The 14,584-nt window shown below is 44.0% G+C and overlaps 1 protein-coding gene across 4 annotated transcripts in view; it reads right to left on the reverse strand.

Annotated features, from left to right (window-relative positions):
- The window catches only part of mamo (maternal gene required for meiosis), a 129,703-nt gene that overhangs the window by 42,355 nt on the left and 72,764 nt on the right, over positions 1 to 14,584 (reverse strand). For all 4 annotated transcript variants that reach the window (XM_033381884.1, XM_033381885.1, XM_033381887.1 and 1 more), the window contains exon 2: positions 11,076 to 11,236. In XM_033381884.1, the coding sequence (XP_033237775.1) occupies positions 11,076 to 11,216 (141 nt within the window). In that variant the 5' untranslated portion in view covers positions 11,217 to 11,236. The remainder of the gene's footprint in view (positions 1 to 11,075; positions 11,237 to 14,584) is intronic.

Raw genomic sequence — 14,584 nt, forward strand, 5'->3', positions numbered from 1 at the left:
TCATTTTCATTCATTTCATCTAATAGCATTTCTACCTTCCAGTAGTGCCTTATCTAAAATCCATACCGCTCTTTCTGTACTTTATTGCATTTCCATCCAATACTCTCTCATTTATGTAATTTATTTGGAAATTGTATTTTATCCTAAATCCAAAATAGATGCCATGTTTCACTCCCTACTATTTCGCTCATCAAAAACACATTCCCGCCCCCACTCAAATGCCTGCTCTCATAAGAAATCCATTCCATCCCACCCCACCGCACACTTTCGAGAGCTTTCGTCGTCAGCTGTTCGGACACAACTTGCCTGAAGAAACGTGACGTGCCTCGTCACGCACCGCACGCACTCATTTTTCAAGTTCGCCGAGACGCGCCCCCAACAAGCGGCAAACAAAAAATGCGTAAAACGTGCGTAAGGCATACGCACCTCAAAAATGACGTCACACTATCAAAACCAGTTGAGCGTTCGTTCGGTTCATTTCGTTTCGTTTCGCTCGTTCTCTACCTCTCTCTCTCTTTCAATCACCCACTTGTTGCGTCGCGCAGCGCGAAGTTCGAACGATAAAAACGAAACGAAATAAATACGAACGAACGCACAAAACGCATATGGTAAATGCTTTGCATGTAGTGTGTTGTTGTTGCTATTTTTGTCTCTGCGCTGCCTGCTCGCTGCCTGCTTGCTGCTCTACGCTCTCTTCACTCTTCACTCAGCATACTATATGGGTGCGTATGTGTGTGTGTGTGTGTGTGTTTGTGCTTTGATTGAACGAGTTTTGGCACACACACGCACGCACGCCTGACATTGAACTTGAACTTGAAGTGGAAGCATTTTTGTTGCTGCGTTTTCAACCGCTTTGCTTTTACGCACTGCCTTCGCCCCCCCCCTTCCACCGTTCACTGTGTGAGCTTTTTATAAGCTTGTGGTGGTGTGGTGCCGTTATCTGTTGATAAACGAGTTCGTTTGTGTGTGTGTGCATATAGTGGGGTGGGGTGTTGGGGGTATGGTGTTACGTAGCGGCATTCAGTCCAGTCGCCCAAGGTCGCCAATGCAAATTTATGCGCATTCTGAAAGATTTATGCGGTGTTTTTTTTCTCCTCTTTTTTTTATTTTGTTCTCTTACATTTTTGCATTGCATTGTTAACACAATTCGTAATTAATTTATGGCTGCATTGTGTGTGGAGACACACAAACACACATAACCATAGGTAGTAGATCCGATCAGATCGTTGGTTGCGGATCGCATTGGATCAGGTTGGAGCCAGCTGTGGCAAGCTAATTGCAGGTAGAGAAACGGCAGAGACGGCGCCACACAATAGCGTCTAAATAATATCCGCCCAATGGTCAGCGTACAGCAAAAGTGTGGTGTTCTCCCTCTCCCTGTGATACCCTTGGGGGGAAAGGGCATTTTGATTGTCACATCATCCAGAACTCTTGGTAGAACAAAATGTGGTTTTTGTTGAAGATATTTCAAGCAAAACTTTGTACGAATTTGTATAAGAATATTCATTTGAAACAGTGGTGTCTGTAGGGCATCTCAATATTCGGTCAGTGGTTTCTTGGAACATTTTCAAAGATGTTTGATTGTTCAGCACATTCCAATCCACAATCCTCAATCCGCAATCCGCAATCCCTGAGGACAGGGACAGCTTAAGTTGCCTGCGCACGCACAAAAGATGACGCCGTCTTCGAGAGAGAACGAACGCCCGGAAGGTCCGTCTGGCAGGTTCCTTTCTCACTCTCTCTTTGGAGTGGAGTGGCGTGGCGTGGCGTGGTGTGGTGTGCTGTGGTCCGCTGGCCCTTTGCCATTGTCTAACAATTGCGTGAGAGACGAAAAGTTGGTCTGCGTTGGTCAGCCTTTGTGGTCACCTGAGTTTCTGTCTCTGGGGCCGGAAGCATTCAAGACCCACCGACCACAAGAAGGGCCAGGGACAAAGCAAGGAAGGACCACAAAGAAATCAAGAAGGAAAAGGAGGAGGACAAGACACAGAAGCCCAATCACTTGACCTGACAAAACACACACACACACACACACATATGCACGTCCTCAATGGAGATCATTTGTAGAGAGAGAGAGATCTTTGCTTAGAGATCAGATCGTTTTTCGAAGGCCATTTCTCCTTGAAATTTTATCCCACGCTAAGCAACAATAGGATGGAATACAGGAACTCGAAACGCATTGTGCCACAGCCCCCACTTCCTACCACACACCGCCGCACCGCCGCACCACTCCCTCTCGGTCAGCGTCCCGTCCAGCAATCAAAATCCAAAATCAAAGCCAGAGAGCCGACAGACAGTTCGTATTGATTTGTGTTTGTTGTTGCTGTTAACAATTTGTTGCAAATTGTAAAATGTTGCCAGCAACATAATTTAATTGACACCGTTATGGGCACGGCAGCAGCAGCAGCAGCAGCATACTGAACGATCGTGCCACAACAACGGGGAAGGGGCGAGGGCAGGGGCAGGTTGGCAGCATTAAATACGATATGATTCGATCAGTTAGCAACGAGTTCCTATGCAAAAAGCAGACCAGACACACAACAAACAACGAAAAACGCAAAAGAGAAGGTTTCGCCAAAGCTTTTTGTGGCAGAGCAGGAAGTGGGGGGCCGCTGGGGGAACGGAGAGAGAAAGAGAGATTCAACCAGAGAGTGGGTGCGGGCAATTCCTGAAGATAATGCTCTCAAAATGACCCTTTTCTTATTCAGAATAGTCGATGAACTATAGAGGAAAGCTTTCGACATGCAGCAGTGCCCCTCGGTTTACGTTTGCTGCCTAGCCCTGGGACTTCCGTCCAGCTTTCCGATTTAATTTTAGTTTTAATTCTTTGATTAATTTGATTCATTTGCCAAACATTTCATAAGAACAACCTTTCATTTGCGGTGGGGCTATTAATCTTATTCGGGGGCTAAACCAACACCCAGTCCAAAATAAAAGCATTACCCTTATAAGCCGCAGAATGAAACTGAGTCCAGCAAGTGAGAGAGAGAGAGAGAGAGAGAGAGAAGCTGAAGCCAGCTGAAATTCGCGCGAGTCAGTCAGCGCCAACGCATGCGCAACGCGCGATTATTTTTCAGTTCCTGTTTGCTGACGTCATTTGTGCATAGCTTAACGGCCGCTGCTGTTTGGAGACTGCCGTTTGCTGCTGCTGCTGGTGCTGCTGCTGGCCTGCTGTTTCTGTTGTGGCGGTAGCTGTGTGTCCGTGTGTCTGTGCGGCTGTGCGGCTGTCTATGTATTTTGTTGCCGGGCCACGCAGCTCGTGTCGCTGTTGACCTTCAAACTGCGTTTTAATTTAGCTTTTTGCCTGCGTTTCTCTCTTTTTGTATAAATGTTGCTAGAACAACGATGGCTGCTGGACTGGGGAGGAGATGGAGGAGCATGGAGCTGATGGAGAAGGTGGTTGGAGGTGGTGGTATGGTTAGTAGAGGAGAGGTTTGTTGCTGCTTGCTGCTTGTGCAACAATTACTAATTATATACTATACAGAGTTGTATCTACAAGTATCTATCTATAATAAAGCCCATACACACAGCACAGCACAACACAGCTGGCAATTCTAATGAGATACGCTATCTGTGTCTCTCTCTATGCCTCTCTGTCACTCCTCCTCCCTTTTTCGCAGTGAGAAAGAGAGAAAGAAAGATATAAATCTGTTGAAAATGCGCATAATTATAGCAGGCAACAAGTCCCGCATGGAGAGGGGCTTCAATCGGCGTCGTCGTCGTCGTCGTCGTCGTCGTCGGTGCGGTAGTCGTGACATGAAAAGTTGTTAATTTTAATTATAAAAAAATATATTTTATTTTTACTTTTTTTTTTTTTTTCTTTTTATAGATTTTGTTGCATGTTGGAGAGACACTGGTAGACGGCAGAGATGTGTACAATTAAAGCAAGTTTTATTCCAATGAATAAAACCAAAAACTAAAAAAAAACTAGATCGAAAGGCGGTGGGAATACAGCCACAGAGTGCTCTTGCTTTCATCCAGATCCATGAAATGATGCAAATCCAATCAAAGTTCTCCAGTATTTTGGTCACACTTTTTCGTAGTCCGAGTTTCAAGTCATTTTCTACAGCATTTTCAATCATCTCCTCGCATTGAAATTGGCCATTTCGGTCCTGTCTCTGTCTTGTGGTTCCCCTGCTGCTATCAACATTTTTCAAATATTTTTGACCAACAATCGCAGAGCGCAAAAAAAATAAATGTGGCAAAAAATGCTAATGGACATGCAGAAAATGCCAAAACAAGGCAAAAGTCAAATAACTCAAAACGAAACCAAAGATGCAGACAAAAACATGACTGTACGACTGTACGGCGGGCCAGTGATACACTCACACAAGCAGCTGGTCACACTTTTTCGTGTTCTCCAACCGGCAATGGGAACATGATAATGGAACATTATGCACAGGAGCAACGCACGGATGGCATGGAATGGAGGTAAGAGAGGCAGAAGTGGGTTTGGGAATGATGGAATGGACTGAAGAGAGATCACAACAAGAAGAAATGAAGAAAACGCTCCGAAAGTGTAGTACAAATTCGATGTTTGTTTCTGATTTTGAATTTTTTTTGTCTTTCTTGCTGTCGTGGTATCAACCTTCCACCTGAGTGTGTGTGTGAGTTGTAAATTAACAATTATTGGTTATTAACATGACAATTTTATACGATTTTAATGCATGCCTCAGCAGCAACGGGCAACAACTGCAATGCGAGCAACAGCACAGACAGACAGACAGACAGACACAGAGAAATGTCGGCAAGTCACATTTGAAGGCATTTAATTGAATGCGTGAATTGCTTTTGTTGATTGCAGCCTGCTGCCATTGGCCTGCTGCAACTGCAACAGCTTGTGGCAGCAGCAGCAGCAGCGGCAGCGTTGGCCGCGTGAAAACGTGACGTTTGAGAGTCGCTCAGATTAACAGCCAGAGATTTCGAATGTAAAAATCTTGTAGCAACAACAACAGCAACAACAACAACAGTGAAACGCTTTGAATATTTTTGTATAATTTTCCAATTTAAATTAACAGTTTTTGTTGCTGCTACCGCTATTGAGATTTTTCCCAGGCCTGCTTCTGCTGCTGCTGCTGCTGCAAAAACAAAAAAAAAAACACAGAAGGAAAATACTAGAGAAATAATAAATGTTGCCGGCAGCAGCAGTAAAAATACGAGTTATTGTTGCTGCTGCCGCTGTTGCTGTGGCTGTGGCTGTTGTTGCTGCTTTTGATGTTGCTCATGTCGTTGTCGTTGTCGTTGTCGTTGTTGTCGGTTCTATGAAATTGATATGCAATTTCTGCTGCAGTTGCAGTGGCAGTGGCAGTTGCTATTTGCCGTTTGCCGTTTGCTTCTGGCCATTGTCTTGCCTCTCGATCCTATACGTTACGTTCCGATTCGTTCTATTATATCTTCTATCGCTTGTCGTAATATAATCAATTGATTGCTAATTGATAATTATGGCATACGTAATGGCGACGTCGTGCTTTAAGGCAATCATCGATGGGGAGGTATGACAATGATATATCACAGGAAATTTGGAACAAATCAAAGGCTTTCTCTGGTTTTCACTAGATCAGCGCTTTGAAAATCATCAGAAAATACATATCTTTGCCCTGCTGTAATCCCACTCCCACCCGCCATTATATTTGACATTTTCCGAATGTGAATGTATCAGTTTTTTGTTGTTTTTTCTGGGGGCCATTCACCTGATTGCTGCATTCGCGGCATTCCCATTCGCATTCACAATTCCCAATCGCAGTTATTACATATTTTATGTGGTTAATTATCAAATTATATTGTAGTTTGGCCTGTCCAGATGCATTAGCGGTGTACGAATCGAGTACGTGACCAAGCAGCAGGCAGCAGGCAACAGGCAACAGGCGTATGCGCAATATACAAGACATTACGCATACGCAGAGGACAGGAGAGGCACAGCCACAGCCACAGCCACAGAGCGGGCCGAGGTACGGGCAAAAAAAAATATGAAATGATAATTGCTAAGCCCAGCCCACACCCACAATACGAACCACGAACCACGAACCACCACTGCTCCACATTATGTATGGAGCGATGAAAGATAAATTTGTGGCTCAGTTTTCCCGCAGAGTTTCCTCTGGGTTTTTCCTCTTGGCCTGCAATTTGTTCGATTCAAGTTGTTAACATAAAATCGCAATTAGTTGGCATTTTGTGTGTGGGGCAACCGTGCCACATTTTGCTGCCTTGTTTCCTTTTTTTTTATATATATGTATATATTTTTTATTTTTTTATTAATAATCTCTTGTTACAAAATTATGCAAATCAATTTATCAAGAATTTTGTTGCTGTTTTTTTTGGTCTTTGTTTTGGGGGGCGTGTTTTTGCATTTACATATTTTTGTTCTAGGAATTTATGGATAGCCATTAATTAATAAATGTTAAAGGCCTTAATCAGCCTTTAATCGGAGATTTTTCCAGCCAGAGAGAGAGGTTTTTTTTTGAGGGCCACATTTTTGATTCGAAAATTTTGTATTTGAAAGAAACCGCGAAAATTGCAATTTATTGAACAATTGATTTGAATGTTTATTGGGCGAGCAATTTGTTGGCCCCTGCCCTGCCCTGTCCTGTCCTGGCCTGCCCTGCCTGAGACATACATATGTTGCAAGTTGTTGCAGCTGTCAATAGAGGCGGTCACGTCATGTTGCAGTTGCAGTTGCAGTTGTGGCTCTGGCGCTGGCGCTGCATGTCAAAAATGTGTTGTGTTAAGTGTTTGGCTTTTGCATATTTTTGAGACAGCAGCAGCAGCAGCAGCGGCAGCAGCAACAACAACAATCAACGTTGTTGTGGTCGTGTGGCATGTCTGGCATGTTGTTCAACACCCTGTTATACCCGAATCGAAACCCTCTTACAAACCGACAACCGATAGCCCCTCCCCCCCTCCCCTAGTCTCTCTTCAGTGAATGTCCATGTTAATTTACACATTCATTCATTCGCCTGTGGAGGGGCGGTGGGGGTCGGGGGGTGCACAGGATGGGAGGACCAGTTAGTGCGACTCAATCAGGCTCTTAGCCAGCCAACAAATCAGCTTAAGACAACAAAATTCTAGGCCCCCCTTCCCCAAGGCCCAAAGAACAGAGGCATTCGCTTTCGTTTCGTTTTGTTTCCATTCTTTTCCTTTTTGGCGATGCAAATATTTGAACAGAAATTTGCCTTCTAGGGGAAAAAAGTCATTGAAAGTCATTTGCCAACAGTGGCAGCAGCGGCAGCCCAGGACACTGGTCATAAGCTCCCACTCCGCAGATGCCACATCCTACATGCTACACGCTACATGCTACATGTTCCTCCTCTCTTGACCTGTCCGCAACGACATTTGTTACACTTTATTTGCCTTTCGGCTGCTTCGTTCGATGGCGAAAAAAAAACACACACACACAGAAGAGATATCCTGGAGGCACGGGCACGGGCATAGGCGGTAGGTGGAGGTGGAGGAGGAGGCTGTGTAGAACGATTCTCAAATCGCATCAAATATCAACCGAGCATACGTTAAATGCCTCAAATTGAGTTAAAGTGCCGACGCCGTTTGCACGCCAGACCCCCAGGCCCCCAGTTCCCCAGACCTTCTCCTTTTCGAAGGATAGAAGGACGACAACGGGGCAACAAAAGCCTGTGGCCTGCTGCAAGTATCGTAGCGAGTGGCAGCATCCACATCCACACAGTGGCAGAGAAACTACTCTTCAAAAAACTGCTAAAATGGCTGGGGCAACAAAAAAATCACTTCCACACGAGGAGCGGCTGTCATACAGAAAAAAACGTGGGCTGCTGGAAGAGTTTTGAATGATGGAAATGTATATAATCGAAAATACTAGAATGTAATCGATATACGCCGATATTTTTGTGTTTCGACAAGTGCCATCGCTAAAAACAGCTGATGGCACGGCCTTAAACGATATGACGCCTGAATAACAGAACCACTCACGTTATAGGCGGCTACGCGCCGACCGAGTGGCGCTGCCGCATGTCACGCGATAAACTCTTATAACGGGCCTCGCTACCCCGCCACACTCCCCTCGCTATAACACTCTTTTATCGCACGGACAGACACGAACATGAGAGCATATTTAGCTTGGGCTCCATTTCAGGAGGACGCATCCAGCCAGGATGCAGGACCATCACTTGGTTATCCTCTCATCCTGCCCTGGTCTCTGGTCTTCTGGTTTTCTGTTTTTCTTTTTTGTGTGTGTGGATTGTGTTTTTCTTTTTTTATTGAATTGACTTTGGCCTGGTTGCATGTCCTGGGTCCTTTGTCCTGGCCACTGAGCCTGACTCCTGGCTGACTGGATGACTGGCTGACTGGCTGCCTGCCTGCTGTCATCATTGCCTCGTTCATCGACACTTTGCTTTTTAATCAATTTAACAATTTTTTGTTCTACTGCTGGCTGGATGCTCTGCAGCTCTACAGCTCCTTCTACTACGAGCACAGCCCATGGTAGTGCTACTGTTGCTGCTACTCCTTTTTGGTGTCGCATGTTTCAAGGCGCCTGCGGGTGCGGGTGCGGGTAGGGACGGGTAAGGCCTTGCTCCTGCTGAAGGATATATGCAAAAGTAATTGACAGTTCTGTTCCGTTCGGTTCATTTCAGTTCGTTTGCGATTCGATTCGTTTCGTTTCGTTTCGATTCGGTTTTCGTTGGCAGGAGTCGAGGAGTGGAGCTGGGGCTGGGGCGTGTGTGTGTGTGATGACAGATCCTTAGTTTCCTTTCTTGACTTTCGCTGGTATGCTGGCCATTTCTTTGCTTTTGCTAACGCTTTCTAAACGTTGACAGACCTTGTCCTGCCTGCCGTCTGCCGTCTGGTAGCATTTGCTAATTAGTTTGCCCAAGCATCAGTACATCGGGACATCTGGACATCAGGACATGTGTCCGTTCTTCTTTCCTTCTCTCAATTGCAAGGGTTTCTTTTTTTTTTTTTTGCAATGTCTAAAAAGGAAATGAACTCATCAGTTTGTTGTTTGTTTGTTTGTTTGCATTTTGTCTCCGTTTTTTGCATTTCGGTTCACCCTCCCATTTAGATTGTAGTTGAATTCCTAATGAAGTTGATTTTCCCAGTAAACAGAAACGGCAGATGAGGTACACATGTAGGTAAGTACCAAGGGGTGAGAGGGATATACCTTTTTATTGAGCTGGAAATGGATGGACCTTGCTCTTTTTCCAAGCTAATGAGAATAGTAAAAAAAAACATGTCGTGTGCATGACTTTTTTTTTCTTTTTTTGCTGTAGTGCTGGTGTTATTTTTTGCAATTTATTTGTATATAGAATGAAATACGAATCAAAGGGGCATTCGAATATTCAGATCCTGCGCTTATGGGGTATTTCCCTGGACTTTCTATCCAAACGAATGCACTTTTCTAATCGAATTGTTCAATGTTCCTTTAAATTCCATTTGGCGCTCACCCAATGATTTCCAAATTATAAATACTTAACCCAAGTGTCAATTAGTGTGTGTGTTGAACATATCTCTCTACTTCAGTCTCTAACTGAATCTGTGGAAGGCCGGCAGGCAGGAGGAATGGGCCGTGGCGGCACGGCACTCCCTCTGCAGATATTTCAGTGAGCGTGTGGAAAGAGATGCACATTTATAATTGAACAATTTACCAGTTTTCCTGCAGATTTAAATAACTTTATCAAGTCAGGAGATGGAGCAAGATGCAGGCTGGTAGATGGAGGACGGAAGACGGAGGGGCTTGGAGAGCTTTAACCAAAGTCTTGTTTTCAGGCAACAGCAGCAGCAAGCGAGAGGCAGCAGCACCAGCATCGGCAGCAAACAGTAAACGCAGTTAAATATTTTCCTCTTAATTTAACAGGAATTTCAATTGACAGACGTGAGCACAATGTTGGCTGTTATACCCGCCATATACCCTGTTTTTGCAATGTGCCGCAAGGGTATTATGATTTTGCAGTAGCAATAGAAAAATACGAAAGTTGGGAGTCTCTTAGGAGTATCTTTTTCGTTGGTTTACATAAATGTATCTAAATGAAATGGAATGTATCTTTGAAGGGTATCCACATCTTTGATCATTTGCCAAGCAAGACTTTTGCTTTCTTGCGGCTGTTGTTGTTGTTGTTGTTGCTGTTCTCTGGGCGAAACGCATGATTTATGCAGCTACAGCGAGCGACGAGTGCGAGGAAGTGGCAGCAGCAGCGGCAGCAGCAGCGGCAGCAGCAGAGGCAGGGAGCAGGCAGTGGGCAGGCGGCAGACAGCCAGGCAGGTCCATTGCAGTCAATTTCTATTAGAGGCTGACCTTGTCAACATGTTGCCAAGCAGCAGCAGCAACAGCAGCAGCAGCGGCAGTGTTGCAGTAGCAACAAGGCAGAGGCTGAGGCTGAGGCTGAGGCTCGTTTAGAGTGTGTTGCGGCGTTAAGTTGACAATTTACTGACAAATGTGTAAATTGCATTTGATCTTGCTGGTGTTGTTGTTGCTGCTGCTGCGTTAATTTATGCGACTGGCATTTCACAGGCAACAGGAGGAGAGACAGAGTCAGAGCCAGTGGCAGCACCGCGTGACAGAGTGGAGGCGAAGACAGGGCCCCCAGCCATAACGACGGGGCAGCATTCGACCTTGATCGCCAGCTTCCGCAATATACAGTTGGAGTTTTCCGTTTTTCAGTTCCCCTTGGCGCGAAATAGTCGAATGGGTTGCATGAGATACACAAATATCTCGAGTTTGCATGCAAAAGATACATATTTGGTAGATATTCCAACTAACCCATACAAGACTTTGTATGTCAAGGATACAACAGTATCTTAAAGCTACTCTGGCGCAATAGATAGACATTTACCAGCAAAGATACAAATACCCCATTTGTAGGAATAAAAGTATCTATATTGAACCAGAGTATCTAAAATTTGCAATTGCTTTGTTACTGATGGTAGAAAAACGTTTACAAATCGTTTGGTAGGCTAAAATCATTTGAAAGATGCAAGATACTGTATCCGTTCGCTTATGGAAACATTCTGCTATGGATCAATGACTTCTTCATTTGTATCTTTAAACATATTTTGTATATAACTAATGATAGATAGATAGATTGATAGATAGATGTGTGTTTGATATATGGACTCACCTTATGGGCTTTGATGGATGTGCCCTCTGAACAAACTAGTGTGACGTCCACCAGGTTCTCGTCGTGTAGTAATTGACTAAACACCCCTAACAGGTTGGATTGGTAATTGTTCCACCTCAAGCAGTAGTGCTCACTGCCCATGTCGGTGACAGCTTACGCTGCTGCAGAAATCCACATGGAAAGAACAAAGATAGACATTGGTGTTAGTTAGTGTGTTTTTGTTTAGTGTGTTAGTTAGTAACACTCGTAGTAGTAGTAGTAGTGGTCGTAGCTTGAGAATGACTCTGAGCGGCTCGCGTTTAATTTCTTAATTTGGTGTTCTATTCGTACGCCTTTTTTGCTAATACTGAAATTGCGTAATCAATCGCATGCGGTTCGAAGTATCTTTGTATCTACATATGCATATATCGGTATGTATGTATCTTTATATGCAATTAATGCCGAAGCGATTGCACAAATGCCAAACAAATTGCGAAATCTTTTGCTTCAGGGTTCACAAATGTCACTGCCACCAAGGCGCTGGGAGGGGGCATGCGAGACACCGACCCCTCGACTCTCTCCATCGGGCTATCCGTCTATCTGGGTGAGAGGTGTACAGGGGTAATTGGCGAGGTGGAAGAAGGCGCTGCAGTAGGAGGAGGAGGAGGAGCAGTAGGAGGCAGGTGGACACAACGTGCAATTGAGGGCGTGACTAGGCGTGTCACTGGGTTTCTCCACACACACAACAAAACGCTGACTTGGCAGAAATTCATCCAAAACTTTTGTACACCTACTTTTCTGTTTACTTAGCTTTTTGTGCATGTGATGAAAAGTTACACGGGGCTGGGGCTGGGGCTGGGGGCGGGGGGAGATACACCTTGTAAATATTACATTACTTCGCAGCAAATCAATGGGGGGAGAGAGTATATTGAAAAAGTACTACACCGTCGACTGTAAACATATTACAAATTTACTCAAACTTCAATTAATTTGTTAAAAGGAACGCTAAAAGCCCAAACAGACATTAAAAAACTGGAAAAAATAAATAAAAATACTTTTTAAGCATTTTTAACATATAATGAATATAAAAGAGAATTATAAAATAGAACAGACAATTGTGAACAAATTATTTAGAATGAAATATTAGAAAAATACCCTAAAAATACTATTAATTAGTTAGTTTAGCTGGGCTAAAAAATACTGATATAAATAAAGATAAACATACTCTTACTCAAAGTACTAACAAATTAAAAAATTACAAAAATACTAAATATATTTCGATACATATAAGAAAATAAATTTCTAATTTGCGATAACTGGAGCACGCACTTTTGCGATTTGATAGCCAATTCGATAACCGGCGCATGGCTGTACGTTTCTACAAAGAATTCTACAAAATTCTACAAAGAATACTGAAAAGATATCGAAAATACCACATGCTCTAATTCTCAAGTTTTCGAGATACTTAAAAAACTGAGACTGGATGCAAGGGAGATCTCCGAAGAGTTTTCTCTGCAAAGTGATGATATATTATATTATTTGATTGATTTGAGTGCAAATATCGATAATTAGAAGGAAGGCTTTAGTGATTCGTGATACTCGGCTTTAACCGAATCTCCAATCAAAAGAATTTTATGCCCAAAGAAAGACTCTTTCCCATAAAATGGTGTAAAAATCAATCTTCTTCGTTCGTCGTTCTTCGTTCAACATGAAAACATTTTCATCCTCCGATTCTCTGTGGGACATTCAAGTTTTATTTTTGTTGTATTTTTATAGGTTTGCCACTAAAACGTCTCTTTCGCTCTCTCTGCATGTCTCTATGTGTGCTGTGTGCCATCTATCTGTCTTTTTCTAGCCATCAGTTTTGCATTAAATTGATGGTTAAATAATTAATCGACGAGGCCAACATTCAGGCAATCAACGAAACGATCTGAAATTAGGTAAGGCCCCGCGCGACCAGAAGAAATTGCAAACTGCGCTCCACAAACAACAACAGCCCCACAACAAACATTTCCGGCCTTCGGGTGAGTCGTTCTCTCTCTGTCTCACTCTCTGTCTCTATTTCTCCTTCTCTTTTTCTGGGGTGTTGGAAATCTCAGGCATCGAGGCACCGAAAAAATAATAACGAAGCAATAAACTCTGAATTTATTTCAACAAATAAAACTTTGATTTATTGCACTACGCACCGGGCACACAGCATGCAACGGATCTCAGCCTCAGCCTCAGTCTCTGTCCCCAGCCACTCTGCCCCAGCGACTGACTGTGCCTCTGTGGCAGCCTCACACTCCCCCTCTCCAGTGCTCCTCTCTGGCATATTGCCTCCACCTTTTGGAGCCTTGATCTGAGACCTCGATAACGATATTATAGAGGAGTTAGAATCTGTATCTGAAGCTATTGCGATCGTAAAGCGTAAATTACGCATGCATTTTGTTATTTCCCTCTGTCTCTCAATCTCCTTCTGTCTCTCTCTTTCACTCTTCTGGGTCTCTCTCTCTCTCTCTCTCTGTCTCGCTCTCAATCTTTATTCAGCTCTCGGAAAAGTCGTGCGAACTTTTGGGGCTTACAGGGGCACAGTGAATGAAAGTCTAGGAAAAACTTATAGGAAAACTTATACAGGAAGCATTCTCGCATTTCAAAGGCATATATCCTTTCGCTTATGGGAACTTTGTGTAGCGAATGAAACGGCATTCAGTGAATGAAACGAATGGAATAGAACGGTATTTTTTTGGTGGGGGTTTTCCAACGCTTTTCCACCACTGTAGGAGCCTCTTCTCATTTAGTTAAAGATCACAGCAGTAATTCAGGCAAAGAAAAAAACCCAAATGTTCGGCTGGAAAATTATGGCCAAAGTGGCAGCCAACACGCAATGGCTAAAGGTCGCAGCCCAAGACGGGGGGGCAGGCAGCCAGAGAGCGGCTGGATTTTTTTTCGCTTCATTTTTTTATTTTCCATGCAACATTTGCATGCAACAGCAGGTCGACACTTAATTAAGAGAAGTTGCTAGTGGCCATGTTGCGGCCAAGTTGTTGCCGCCGCTGTCGTTGCTGTTGCTGCCGTTGCTGCTGCTGCCGTTGCTGCTGCTGGCGTGTTGCTGCCGTTGCTGTTGCTGTTGCAAGTGCTGCCCACGCATGATTTTTGAATTAGCGCTGTGTGTAGTAACAACAACTAATATAATTGACAGTTGTTGTTGTCGCTGCTGCTGCTGTTGCTGTTGCCTACGTGTTCTGTTGCAGACGTCAATGACTGCCTGCCTGAAATGCATGCTAAGTAGGCAACCAGAAAGCGACCAACAGCTGGCCGAGAGGAAGGGTCGGACTAGTGGATACCCTCTAGCAGAGCCATCGACAGACAGCTAAAAACGGAATGAGCCTTTCGCTTATGGGTAATTTGTACAGCGAAACTACGTCTTTCCTCTTCCATCCGATATGCAAACATCTTGTTCAAATCATAATACCCTCTCGCCCCAAAGGGCATAAACAAATCTAGAGGGAAAACAAAGCCAAGAGAAAGCCGCTAAGGAAAACTTAGAG

The sequence above is a fragment of the Drosophila pseudoobscura genome, chromosome X (assembly GCF_009870125.1).
Source record: "Drosophila pseudoobscura strain MV-25-SWS-2005 chromosome X, UCI_Dpse_MV25, whole genome shotgun sequence".
NCBI lineage: Eukaryota > Metazoa > Arthropoda > Insecta > Diptera > Drosophilidae > Drosophila > Drosophila pseudoobscura.